Consider the following 14,527-nt stretch of genomic DNA (forward strand, 5'->3'; position numbering starts at 1 on the left):
GGGTCAGAGTTGTTACTGCTGCTACCACCAAAGCCACCAGCAGATACAGCGACATGTAAACTGTAGGGGGGGGAATAGACCTGCACTCCCTGTCCTGGAATATTTTGGCAACCAACACTCCTTAAAGTGCCTAGCTCAGGTTGGTGCATTTCAGTGCAGGAATCTTTTGCCCAACATAGGGCTCAAACCCACGACCCCGAAATTAAGAGTCTCATGCTTTACCAACTGAGCTATCCCGGGCTTCCAATGGAGCTTACTCCCTACTCTGTGTGTTTAGCAATTCAATCCTCTGCACTTTTATTTGGGAGCATGCTGAGCTGAACTAAGTGAGGTGTACTTCTAAATAAACATGTATAGGATTGTGCTGTAAAATGGTGAAGCAAGGAGGAAGTTGAAAAGTGAGTGACATTTCCTTTAATTTGTTCACGGTAAACACTTACAAAGGAACATAGCTTTATAATTAATCATTGTCTCTTAATAATCCTGAAAGCTTTTTGTTTTAGAAAAAAAATAAAATTCAATATCTGCTTTGTTAGCCTAAAGCATTTGCTTTGTTTCTGAAGTAATTATTAAATCTGACCTTTACCCCCTGCTTTAGAAACCTGACACTGTTCTAAACCACACATAATTAAAAACTTAATCAAAATAGAAAACCATCACAAAAGCAATTACAATTAAACTTTGCATTATACAACATGCGGAGTTGTAAGCTCATCCTACTTTCCAAGCACCAAATTAATATTAAATGGGAATTTTTTGTGATAACAGCCTGAATAACAGAATGATGCCTACATTTATTGAAGCCAAAGACAGGAGGCAAACACAGGTAAAGCGGGAAGCTAATTATAGACAAGGCAGAGAAAGAATTATGATTCAGTTTTAAACAGTACTTCCAAGGACTCCACGCATTTTCACACCTGTAGCAGAAAATCCAACTGGAAGTGCCCTCTGCACTCTGATTAAAAACATGAATCCAAGTATCTGATGATTCAACACCTTCTACTGATGCCTACAATCTGCTGTCTAAAGATGGTTGCCTCACCCTGTATGATGCTAGCCCTAGCATGTGTTCATAAAGAAAGGCAACTAATAAAGTTCATTTGTTACATATCTTTATTCATTACATAACCTTCATTGCATATCTTTAGGCACCAGGCAAAAACATTCCTCTTTTCCCAGGGCTTCAGCTAATTAAACAATCTACGCGGCCTTTAAAACTGCAGGGGGTGTTGTTTTTGTTTGTTACTCCGGTATGCATTTTTATGTTGTAAACCACCCTGTGTTCCTCAGATGAAGGCAGGATAGATGAAGAAACTTGAATAAAATACTGGGGGGGTGTGTATGTGTGTGTGTAGGGGTGTGAAGGGGTATGTGTGTGTGAAGGGACTTTGGCCTCAGGAGTTGGCTCCTATGGATGAAGGGCAGTATAGAATTTATAATTTATAATTATAATTATAATTATTACTCCCATAATCCCATTGGCTATGCTGGCTGGAACTGATGGAGCTGGAATCTACAACATCTGGATGGTACCACATTGCCTATCCCTATCTTTAAGGATTATTATTTTATTTTTTCAGTACAAAAATGAATGGTATATATGCCATCCATAGTAAAATAAAACAGACACATAGACCTGCATGTTTTTGCATTTGACATTTTAAGCTTCCTTTTGTGAAGAAAGGTATGTGACAGGTTTTTAACTACATGGAAGAAGCTTGTGGCCTTATTATGTTAATCTGTAGCATATCTTCATGAATAACTACAGGCAAACGTAACAAAGCCTCATCTCTCTCTTTCCTTTCTCTCCTTTAAAGGCCTTGGCTCATGAAGCTGATAACATCTTACAACCCCTCCAAAAAACCTAGCTTCCTCCAATCAAGTGTCCTTTTGAAATATAGGGAAGAAAGCAACGATTACCAGAGAACCAGCACTTCAGATAAATACAGTTATTTTATTCCTGATCAAAGCTACAATTTGAAGTTTTCAATTCTTGTCTTTGATCAAGGAAAGAACCACATACTTTCCATTCAAAACGTTGAAAACTTACTAAAGAATGGTTTCAGCCTGACTTCAAGTTATCTGCAAGATTAGGTATCTTGAAGCAAAAAGAACAGTTTCCCCAAGAATCTTAAACTGCATCAAGAATATGCAAAGGAAATTCTAGATTATTATTATTATTATTATTTTAAAAAAATAACTACCAGTTTAATGTAATATAAACTTATCAAAAGAAGAATATGAAAGCGAAAATTACATTTAGGAAGAATTCTGTGGTGGAGGAGCAATTCCATGACAGAACAACTGTCACATTCAATGTCCTTCCAGATGGCCAAAGGCAGGATGGTAGGAGTGGCTTTTCCCATTAAAAAGAGATTTATCTTCCCATTGACCCCTGTGGAAAGGAACTTACTATACCAACTTTGGAACTGGCATACATTTGGGCCCTTCTGAGGTGGGGGTGTTGAGTGAATTAGGGAGCTCAGGATCCTCTGCATCACCCTACACACCACCCCTTCCTCACCACACGCATCACTAGGATAACACTGCTGATGGAACATCTATAACCATGGAGCTTTCCATAGGTGTACTGAGGGAGGGGTATTGACAGTATGAATGCCACCCTACTGCTGGGCATCCCTTTCAGAAAGCAGAGCAAAGTTTACATTATCCCCAACAGTCACTCAACTAGGCTTTATCTAGCTTTGGAACTGCTCTACATTTGCATGTTAAGTTAAAATTGAACCAAAACTATTCCCAGGTATGAGTATACTTTGCTTATCTCTAGCTTTCAATCAGCACTCTGTGTAAAAGTGTTCACTTACAACACAACCCCTATACATTCTACTCAGAGGTAAGATCCATTGGGTTTAAAGGGGTTTACTCCTAGGGATGAGGGCAAAGGATTGCATCCTTCACAATTTACAATATCCTCAGCCTTGCTGATATCGTGTCAACATTGGATTCAAAAGTGGTGCCAATGGGATTTGTTGTCGGGTTGTTGATTTTTTTTAAAAAAAGTTATTTCCACAATAATTGTTTTTAAATAAAGTTGTCTACCCCAGTGTTTTTCAACCTTTTTTGGGCAAAGGCACACTTGTTTCATGAAAAAAATCACGAGGCACACCACCATTAGAAAATGTTAAAAAATTTAACACTGTGCCTATATTGACTATATATAAAGTAATTCTCTTGAATAGGAATCAAATAAACACAAAGAAAGTATTTTATAATTACTTTATTATGAAATAGTAAGTAAACAGAAATATGAAAAATTATAAAATACTTTATTCAGTGCGCAACCTGGGCCTGTTTGGCTGAACACAAAGCTGATATTCTGGCTGGAATCGAAGAAAGACACACACGTAGCTCTTCGTCAACAGCTCTCAGTCTCTCTCTGTATTTAGTTTTTATAGCAATCATGCTTGAAAAGCTCATCTCACACAGATATGTAGTGGAAAATGGGAGCAATGTCAAATAGCTTTGTTTGCCAGAAGGGGGAACTCCTTGGCAATATCCAACCAAAAACTGTCCAAAGGTAGATCAGCAAATCTTAGCTTGAAACCATGATTTTGTCTCAGTTCAGTTAGTTCCTCCTGCTCCTGTAAAGTCATGTCCTTTCCACCAATTGATGCTGAGCTATAAGGGTCCCTAACCCAGTCAAGGCATTCAGTGGAGACTGAAGAGAAATAAAATGACAACTTCTCCGGTCCTCCTGGTGACTCGAGTCACGATGTCTTCTTCTCTCCGCTGCTGCGCACACTGTGCTCGGGTGGGAAGGAAGTCGAAAGATGATGTCCTACTGTGATAGGTCCAGGCTGGAGTCTGGACCAATCACAGCCCGGACATCAGAAAAGTGGAGGGTGTCCCCCTGAGGAGCGCCAATCGGCGCCCCTGCTGGCCGAGGGTGGGGTCAAAAACCTCACCCCACCCATACCCAGGACACAGTCCGGCGCCCGCCTAGTGGGCGAAAATTTGAATTTTTTTTTTTTTTAAATCTTTGGAATTTTTCAATTTTTCCCACGGCACACCAGGCAACATCTCGCGGCACACTAGTGTGCTGCGGAACAGTGGTTGAAAAACACTGGTCTACCCTACTAGAATAATGCCTTTGTATTGGAAACTGAAAAGGGAAAAGATTGGATTCAGCTGTAGAAGAATAGCATTTAAAATCTATTAAAATATTTCCTACTTTACATGTGTACCCCAGAACTAATATGCAAAAGAGCAAGACCAATGGAGCTCTTTTACATTCTACATAGTCTTGTATAAACACAGAAAAAGCCAAAGACATCTTGGCAATTTGGAAACTTGCTAAAGCCACTATTTTACAAAGCAATCCTGAAATGGTTCTGGTTTTATTATTAAAGAATGTACCTCCTCCTGATGTGCTAAGACTGAATTAGGTAGTACAATTAACCCTCAACACAGAGTTATCCATTAAACTATACACACACACGGCATTTCTACTATGCCGTACTTGTGACAAAATTATCATGAAATACTTCCTTACCTGGGGATATTATATAGAAGAAATCTTTAAATTCATCCATCCATACTTCTGCAAGCCGTCTATTGTTCTTGTTAATTACATGACCGGTACCCCCAGGAAATGTATAAGGCGTAGCTTTTCGAAAGACGTGACCAACATGTGAACATGTTACAATCTCCAATGAGCCTCCACACTGCCAGATCTGAAATGCAAACAGGAAATCAAAATTAATCAGCTTGTTTTCAGACACCAAATTAAATTTTAGGCTGCTACTTATTTACTGTACCAGGACTACAGGGTGAGAAGTTGAAGCTCAAGCAACATGTCATCCCTGAATTTCAGCTATGTAAAACTGCAGGTGCCTTTACCAAATTGATTTACTTGTGAGATGTCCCACTGATTTCAGCAGAGTTTAGGACAACTCAGGTCACAACTTGGGGGGTACATGACAGCAAATTCTTGACACGGCTGTTATTAAACTGTTGAACTCTCCAGATATGGTGGCCCAATCTGATCTCAGTCACAGGGGGCACAGAGACCTGAATACAAGAAGTAGGGAGGGCCCTGATCAACTCATTCTCTGCAAACTCTGATATGCGCTGATCTCATCTCATGGAATTATATGTAGTTATCCTTACATAAAAAATGATTAGAAATTTGTATTTTCAGAAGGAAACATAGAAATGTGCATCTTGTGAAGAAAGCACTTTCAAAAATACATATTTAAATATTATTCAAAGGAAACTCTTTGAGTGTTTTTAATGATGATGATGATGATGATGGAATGGGACAGAATGGTTGGACGAATGAATTGAGAAACACCAAAATAAGGTGTTTCTACCCACTTCTATTGGGAAGTGCTATCAATTGCAGGAGTCATTCACAGATCTCAGACCTGTGAGACTGCAGCTCACAAATCTCACTGTAGGTCAAAACAATGAGTTTCATATTATTGCAGAAGCAGACACAGAAGATTTGCACATGTTTCCCCATTGCCTTCTGTAACATGTCATCTAGCCTTCAGACAACTGACATTTCATGCTGATTTGATTTTGTCTCACACAAACCAATAATTGCCTTCTGTACCGGAGTTAAAGCGTGAGGGATATATATCACAACATCCATTTTCACCAGAAAATGAAAGGTCACCATATCAAATACAAGTCATATACATCAGCTCTTGGCTCATGGGAAATGTGTCTGTGATCACAGTACTGCTAAACTGTCCTATGGAGCTTAGAAAGAAAATCTGCGGAGACACAAGCAAATGGCTTGTTCCACAGCCTAATACACCACACAGCAAGCTGGATAGAACTTGCTAGCTAGCAGCTGCAATCTTACAAGAGGCGTTTCTCTTCTCTCTTTCACAAACACAGACCCTCTAAATGTATTGGCATATAGACAGATTTAATCACTAAGCCAAGGCACTGATAAGTTAGTGTCTTGCTTAATTATTGCAATTGGGTGATAGGATTCAGAGAGGGATCCTTGCATGGCTTAAGTAGCACCACAATTTTTGGCTGCTTCTCCATGCTAGCAATGAATTTTTCATAGCACAATAGTTAAAGGGAAAGCCCCAAGGACAAGGAATCCACTTGTCTTGCAAGACTGTTGTGAAGGGCCTAAAGTACCTGCATCTTTTTAGGTGATCTAGGCATATGTGTTAATAGATTTCTATTTGTGCTCTCTCAAATTGTGTGGTGCTTTAAATATTGCATCTCTCACTTTGACCCTGATTAATGAAATCTGGCTGTATGCTAAGTGCTTTTTTGTCACAAAGGGACTGGAGATTAACATTTAAAAAATCTGTTTCCAACTGCTCCCACACCATCCAACCAGACTATCACTTAAACTTCTATTAAAAGGCTGAACTTGGCCAAGCATCTGTTCTAAAGAAAATGAATATCTATTAAAGTCCTCGGCATTCCAACTGAACATGGCTACATTTTTGTTAAGTAAGAACAGACTCGAGCATTTAAAGATTATTTGTATTAGTGGAAAGGTTGCTATAGAAACTGATTGCAGAGTTTAATTAGTTCTAAAGCAATTATGCACGCGTATATTGGTATATATATGTGTGTGTGTGTAAAGAAGTTGAGATCATCAAATATCAAAACAATATCAAAACAACTTTCATAGTTCAAGGGCAAGTAGCCAAGTCAAGAGCACAGCAAAACTTGAAAAATGACACAGCATTGTTTTGGGGGTGTGCACTTGTGTGTTGTTTTTTAAAAATAAAAATGTAACTATCAACAACCACCAACCCCTCTCTTTAAAGAGGTAAAGAAGTAAAGGACCCCTGGATGGTTATGTCCAGTCAAAGGCCACTATGGGGTTGCAGCGCTCATCTCGCTTTCAGACCAAAGGAGCCAGCATCTGTCCACAAATAGATTTCTGGGTCATGAGGCCAGCAGGACTAAACCGCTTCTGGTGCAACAGTACACCGTGACAGAAATCAGAGCGCATGGAAATGCCGTTTACCTTCCCACCAGAGCGGTACCTAATTATCTACTTGCACTGGTGTGTTTTTGAACTGCTAAGTTGGCGGGAGCTGGGACAAAGCAACAGGAGCTCACCCCATCATAGGGATTTGAACCGCTGACCTTCTGATCGGCAAGCCCAAGAGGTTCAGTGGTTTAGACCACAGTGCCATCCATTCCTCTCTCTTTAAAGAAAACTCAAGGTCTTCCAATGAAGTTGAATGTTGGAGGATTCAGGACAGATAAAAGTTCTTCATGCAGCACATTGTTAAAATGTGGAACTCGTTCCCACAGGAGGCAGTAATGGCCACCATCTTTTTAAAAGTACTAGACAAATTCATGGGAGACAAGACTGTCAATGGGTCCTAGCCATGATGGCTATGTTCTCCCTCTGTTGATAGACACATTATGCTTCTGAATACCAATTGCTGGAAACTGCAGGTGGGCAGAGTGCTGCCATTATCAAGTCCAGTTTGTAGGTTTCCCATGGGACTAGATGGGTCATTGGCCTGATCCAGCAGACCTGGTCCTATAGCGGCTTGACGAGAATAGTCCTACGACTAAGAAAGCTCAGCAGATACTAGTATTTCTAAAACGGAAGTGCAAAAAGCACAGAATGTGGCATTTGGCACAGAATCCAGGTTACAGAATGTCTTAGCTTTCATTTTTTAGAAGGAAAAAGGGCTTAGCCCTTATGACTAAGGAAAGAAGCTTGAAAAGTGCGTCACTTTCCCCTATGACTAACAAAAACCAGACTATATAAAACAAACAAACCAAAACAAATAAATTGCAAATGTGAGGGGGATATGACTAATTGATACAGATTGCAAAAAAATCAGCTTTAATTGGTACAGATTTATTTTGGGGGAAGCATGAAACTCTCGTCTCAAGTAATCAGTTGAGACATAGGAATATTTTAGAGATCAGTTATAATGTTACATATCCCACTGCCTCATTGTAGCAATTTGAGATGACCAAGTCAAAATGGACATGGGTATGAATCTGTAGAGTGCTTTTTATTTCAAAGAGAGAATATGGTGATCCGTGTACTAAAACAAATGACTCCAAGGCTTCAGCCCAATTTGTTCAGAGATCTTCAAATCCCCTCACTATATGCAGACATTAATGTGACTGCTGCTTGCCAATAGTTTAATTTGCTACGGATTTAATTAACAGTTTAATTCCAGTAGGCTGGTAGACTTAACATATGCTCCCACCAAAAAGTTCAGTGGGGTTAGATGGAACTAAATCAGAAAGAATTATTTGAAAAGTCTATGAGTGCAAACCCTGCAGAATGCTTTGTGCTGAAAAGCAGTTTTTGCTTGAGGAAATTTTACAGATAGTTGGCAGTGAAATAGGAAATTTAGAGATACATTTGGAACTTGTATATTGCTCCCCAGTGAATATGAGTGACTCTCCCTTTGGGTGCTATGCAGAAGGCCAAGTACGGTAAGGATAGTTGCATTGCAGGGCTAGCCAATGCGATGCCTTAATAGGGTTTCCAAAGTGTGCTGCAGTACTGCTCCTGAAATATGATTAAAAGCTGTTTTCTTGAAATAAAATAAATTTGAGCATTTCCCCCCTAAAGACATCCCTCAAACCACACCATGCCTGCAATAAAAAACCTCAACCATACCCTGAAGTTCCAATCCCAGAAAGATCAAAGCAAGCTGCCAGGCTTCCATCTATGTTTTCTCTTGCTTCTTCCCCTCAATATACTTTCAAGATTAACTTCTGATGCTGTCGTAGGGCCTGGATCCATAATTTCCCCTAATATGCAACCAGCTCACACGGTCAGGTAAATGCTGGCTTAGAGAACAAAAGGCGTGTGCAGATTTTCAAAGGATTTCTCACCCACCCCTTTGAAAAGTCTGCACAAAAACAGGATGGGATGCACTTGATGGTCAACACTTGTGAAATGGCACAAACCAGATTAAGAACATTTTGTCCACCACCATTTTCTTTCTTTTTTCTTTTTTACAGGAATATTTGGGGGGCTGGAATGCAAAACATGATCCTCAGTATACCATTTCCTACAGGTGTCTTGATGAAGACTCATCATGACCTGGAAGATCTCCTGTTCTAGGTTCTCAGCTTTTTAGATCAGAACCATGCTTTTACTCTTCCACATTGTTGCTGCTTCTTCTCAATGCCACACCAATCCCTAAAAACATGCACATTTCACAGATATTTCTACAAGGTGTATTTTATTACTTGCAAAATGAATCTGCCATCTTCCCTTCCCCTTTCATTTGATTATTAAGCTGTTTTCCTCTCCAGCAGCTGGGCAATGTACCTTTTTGATTTGCTGCTACAAGTCACTGTCCTTATTTAAAAAACAAAACAAGAGACAAAAGCAAAAACCTGGCAACTGCGCAAGCAGTGGGGGAGGGGAAGAATTTCCTTTCAAGCCAATTTGTTACTTAGATTCCCCTAGTCAAGCGAAAGCACAGCTAGGCTTCAGATTTTCACGTCCTGCCAGCAGTTCACTCTGTCACAGACTATACAATGAAAAGCGGAAAGTGACAGACTACAGTATATAATTTGGAATCATTAAACCCACACAGAATATATTTAGAACATGGAAAACCTATTGTGTCTTCAGGGTTTTTTTTAATTAAAACAACAACAACCACCTTGTAAATGTTTACAAACTCCAGTATTTTTGAAATTTTAACACTATTTGGGCTCTCCACCCATCCTAAAAGGGCTCAGACTACATACTTCACCCAAACAGAGTGTATTGGGGCTTAAAGTTATACCTACTTGTCTTGTTATGTTACAAAACTGAATGGTTCTACTTTAGTTTAGTAAGAATCCTTGAATATCATCCAATTGCACCATGGACATATTTTAGCCATAAGCATCTAATGAAGGTACCAGCATGGCAGACAAAATATGTAGCAAAACATCGCAAATGACATAGTTAAATTTTTCTAAAGGGTGGAAATCACAACAGTACTTATTGAAGAATCCGGATAAGGAAAGCATGGCTAAGATGCTGTAGACCAGGGGTGGCCACTCCCAAGACACTACGATCTACTCACAGAGTTAAAAACTGGCAGTGATCTATTCCCTTTTTAGGGGCTCAGGTCAAAGATATTTAGCTTTTTATAGGGGAGCCAAAGTTGTTGAGCTTTTTGGGGGGGAGCCAGTGATCTATCAGTGATCTACCACAGACACCCAGTGATCTACCAGTAGATCACGATCTACCTGTTGAACATGCCTGCTGTAGACAATGTGTTATATAATATCCAGTGCTTTTTTTCTAGAAAAAGGCGTGTCAGAATTCTTTTGTTCTCTTATAATGGAAATGGTGTCCACCTGAGAGATGCTGGAACTGAGTGCCGATGAGTTCTGACTAAAAAAAACACCTCTGATGTAAAGGGACCCTATGTTCTCTGCCATTCCATGAATGCAGACTAAGGCTGCAATCCTATACTCAATTAGCAGTTATTACATCACACTGAATACAACAGAACTTATCTCATTAGATACGTTAGCATTGTACTGCAAATTGTGGGCCCAGAATATCACTAAATATGAATTCGCAAGGAGATTTTTTATTTCTCTGTAAACCCTAGTGAAGATGTTCAGTACCAATGTACTCAAGTTCATGTGGCGGTTGGATAACTTGTCAGTGGTGAATTCACCCATACAACGCCAACTCCCTTCCTTTCATCACAAACAGAACACACTTAGAGGGACCAATCTATGGATCACACACCACATTCAGCTGTCTCAAGTCACAAAGATAATACAATCTCCCTGCAGATATATTGTGTGCCTAAAACAACAGGCAAACATAATATAAATTACACTACAAAAAGAGTTTCTTAAGATGAAATAGTTATGCCCTTATTATTTTCCATGTAAGCTACAGAGATGGAAGTTATTTGCCCTTTAATAAGTAGTGCACAATTATCCTGTAGAATTCACAGTACCAACCTGTGTGGTGGGGTACAGCCATCTTTCCAACATGATTTTGTAGCTGGAATGGGATGGGACAGAACTCCTGTTACCACTGCTTTGATGGGAGTAGCAGCTGTAGCACACTGCAGTGATGTGCTGATGGTGTTCCTGGCCTTGGCGTGGTAGGTGGGGTGGTTTTCCAGCTCTCACAGCCATACCAGGGGCCAGGAAAAACACACAAAACCTCAGGGGCCAGTTGGGGCTTCACAGCAGACCTGAGTGAAGACTTCACCTATCCTGGTCCGTTCTGAGAGCATAAAGGTGGGGTGAGCAGTGGATTTGGCATTCCAATCTTCGTGTGCCTTCCCCTCCCACCCTTCCTACTTTGTTGCGGTTGTCCAAAGGGAATGAGACAACCGAAGTTTCAGACCTTCTTATGGGTTAGTGTAGATCGCTGTTTGCCTACAGACCGATTGGCTGGGTCTGCAGGTTTTGCCTGCCTCACAGCAACCATCACAACTTCGGGGTGTAAGAAGCGCTGGGCTGGGTCCCTAGTGGGGATGGGCAGGGAATCCCCTTAAAGGATTGTGGAAGATGGCACTTCCTGTCCAGATGCCCAATTCAGGGGCATCTGCCAATGGACAGGCTGGTTGATCATTGACTACATGCCCAATGCCTATGCTAAACCTGTTTCATCTGTACTCAATCAAGTTGAGGTTTAATTTGAACCCAGTACATGCCTCTTGGTATTCATCTGCCCTCTATGCACCACTACCGCCCAGGTCCACAATGGCCATGAGGTCAGGCCCACAGCCGCAAAATAAACCTGTCCAGTTCAATCATTATGCTAACATAGGCTTCTCTAGGCATTTTATGTTGTAAACAGTCCTGTGATCTTTGAAGGGCAGTATAGAAATTTAGTTTTTTGAAATAATAGTAGCCTATCCAGTCTTACATTGCATTAGACTGTGAATGAGCAAGGCTCCACATACCAGAGCTGCATGCCCCTTTCAGTTAATAGTTTAGTAAAATAATCCATCCTAATTCAGATGTTTTATGCATGCATCCTATACAGTGTTAAGTTTTGCAAATAATTTCCATTGTCTCTTAGGTAGGATTTCAAAAAAAAAAAAAAGGAACACAAGTTTGCACACATCTTTCAGAAACTGTTTTGCATCCTAACTAAAGTCCTCTTAAAAAGCAAACCCTAAAATGCCAGTTATTTTGTTTTAAGTACAGAATCTGAAATAGAGTAAAAATTATGTGAATAATTGTGCTGCAAGAATTCTGAAGCTCAGTAAAAAAGCTCAACAGCAGGATATAAACTCTAACCTTCCAAGCACATCAGTTTAGGATTAGCTATAATAAGATACAGGATTAGCTACATCTTGTGACAAGGAGAAAAAAAAACGTAGCTGAAGAATAGATGAGTCACTGCTTCTCATTGCTAGTTCCAGGATTTAATCCTTGGGAACCTATCCTGCTGTAACACTCTCTGCCTATCAAAAGCACAGTTCTTCCTCTAAAGCCAGGGGATCTACCAATCAAGTGATTAACAGGGAACATAACCAGGAATGTGGATTTAGGCCTATACACAGCAAAGCTTTTTAAATTAAAGGAAGATTTAACAGCAACATTCAATGCAATAGTGTGTGTGTGTGTTTGTGTACTGCCCTACATTAGAGTGGTTAAGAGGGGTTTGCTGAATGTCTAGGTTTCCCCATGATCTCTGGTTAAGTGTTTAAACCTACATAATAGTTACATTCAGAAATTCTCACCCACACATTAGCAAAAATGTCAATTGCAAACATTCAGAATCTATTAAAAGAATAGCCCAAAAATAAAGCATTTTGAATTCTATTGCTTTCCGTGAGAATTAAACATACACAACGTTCTGACCATGCACTCACCTTACAGTGGGTTGGGTGTTACTCAGAAGCAGATTTCCAGTGCTCCCGAGTATGAACTAGGTGAATTATTGTGTCCTCCCTCTGAAGGAAAGGATTATCCACTTGCTTTGGGCTAAGCTGGGAAACACTGGAAAGCCAAAGGACTTCTACTACTTCGGTGCTTGTCCAAAGCTAATAGGGGGTGAGAGGTTGGCTGCTATGTCCTCCCCCAAGTATGGCTTGTGGGCGATGGGATCTATCTCTCCCACCTGTGTGATCTTTATTTTGATCTGCCCTATGATATTGACTCCTATCAGCACTATCAGCTGTGCTTGAATAGGGCGCCTTTCCATCTCTGGCAACATTGCTCGCAGTAAATTTCAAGCCACTGGAAGTTTCCACAGGTTGTCAGAAACTTTAAGATGGAGTGGATGTTTCCATCCTTTGCCCACTTATCTAATATAGTCCTGCCTCATTTACTAGGCAGGAGCCGATGGCAGCAGAGAGGAGTGGTGGCACCAAATGCTCCATGTTCCTGTACCTTTCCTGGCTCCATAAAACAGAGGTGTAAGAAATTAAAAAGGATGAGATTTGTGCCTTGCATGGAAGATGAAATTGTGCTGTCTTTGTGTCGCAGAAAGAAGCATGCAGGGGATAAATAAGAGAGATTTTGAGATATCAGCAGTCAGGAGGGATGCACAGATACTGCTTTCCAAGCAATGAGTTAGGTTGTGTGTGTATTCCACTCTGCCATGAGAAAATCATTGGAGAGATGGGGAGTGTATGTATGTACTTTTTATTGGTCCTACCCATGCTGGAATCTGGCCCTTGGGCTCAGAAAGGATCCTTAGTCTTCCTCTAGATATAATAGGCAATTAGTTCTGCTATGAGAGGCATGTATGAGGGCTAACCTATCCTATCAGATGCAAACCAAATCTAAATAATGCAGCACAAGACTGTATATTGAATCATTTATCATATCTTTCCACTTTCCAGGCTATCTACTAGAGTTCAGCTTTCTAGTTTTCATGCGTTTACTAAGGTTATTTACAAAATAAAGAAATTTCCATGAAAATTTCCATTTCATTTTTGTCCTGGGCAGTAAACATACAAATGACTAAGATTAAGTCAGTTTGTTCCAGGACATGAATGAAATTAAATTCCTTTGTATTAATGATCCTCATTTGGAAAGCACAATTTTAGAACCCCATTATTATTATCTTTGCAAATTCATGACAAAAAACATTTGGAAGCTCCAGCCAAAGAAGCTTGATGCTTTTCAATATGTTGCTATCATTAATTATTTGAGTGAAAGCTTTGATAATATAAACAAATGAATTAATAAAATGCAATTTTCAAGAAGGCAGAGCTTCCAAATAGTCATATATCGCATCCAAAGAAAATAAAAATCCACAACTCTAAAAATTTAGCTTCAAACCAAAAATTGCAATGTGGATAAAACAAGTAAAAAGTACCCTTATTGTAAACAATAACATTTTTTTAAAAAACAGAATATTCGTTCCAGTTATCAGAAAAGGAAGTAAAATAGAAAGTTACCCTAAAAGACATTTCAAGATTCTCTCCACCCCAGATATCCATTCCTGCATCGTAAGTTCCTATCTCTTCAAAGTAGTTTCTGTCAATAGAAAATAGGCCACCAGCCATAGTAGGGGTCCTAGTTGAAAAACAAAACAAAAACAGAAAGGAAAAGGATTTTTTTGTTTTAATGTATGCTTTGTGGAATTTAATAAGTG

The 14,527-nt window shown here is 39.8% G+C and overlaps 1 protein-coding gene across 2 annotated transcripts in view; it reads right to left on the reverse strand.

Moving 5' to 3' along the window:
• GALNT13 (polypeptide N-acetylgalactosaminyltransferase 13) overlaps window positions 1-14,527 on the reverse strand; it is a 152,602-nt gene that overhangs the window by 51,915 nt on the left and 86,160 nt on the right. For both annotated transcript variants that reach the window (XM_083579131.1, XM_083579132.1), the window contains exons 7-8: window positions 14,331-14,448; window positions 4,514-4,694 (exon numbers count right to left, since the gene is read on the reverse strand). In XM_083579131.1, coding sequence (XP_083435257.1) covers window positions 4,514-4,694; window positions 14,331-14,448 — 299 coding nt within the window. The remainder of the gene's footprint in view (window positions 1-4,513; window positions 4,695-14,330; window positions 14,449-14,527) is intronic.

The sequence above is a fragment of the Podarcis filfolensis genome (assembly GCF_964270895.1).
Source record: "Podarcis filfolensis genome assembly, chromosome: 1".
Lineage (NCBI taxonomy): Eukaryota > Metazoa > Chordata > Lepidosauria > Squamata > Lacertidae > Podarcis > Podarcis filfolensis.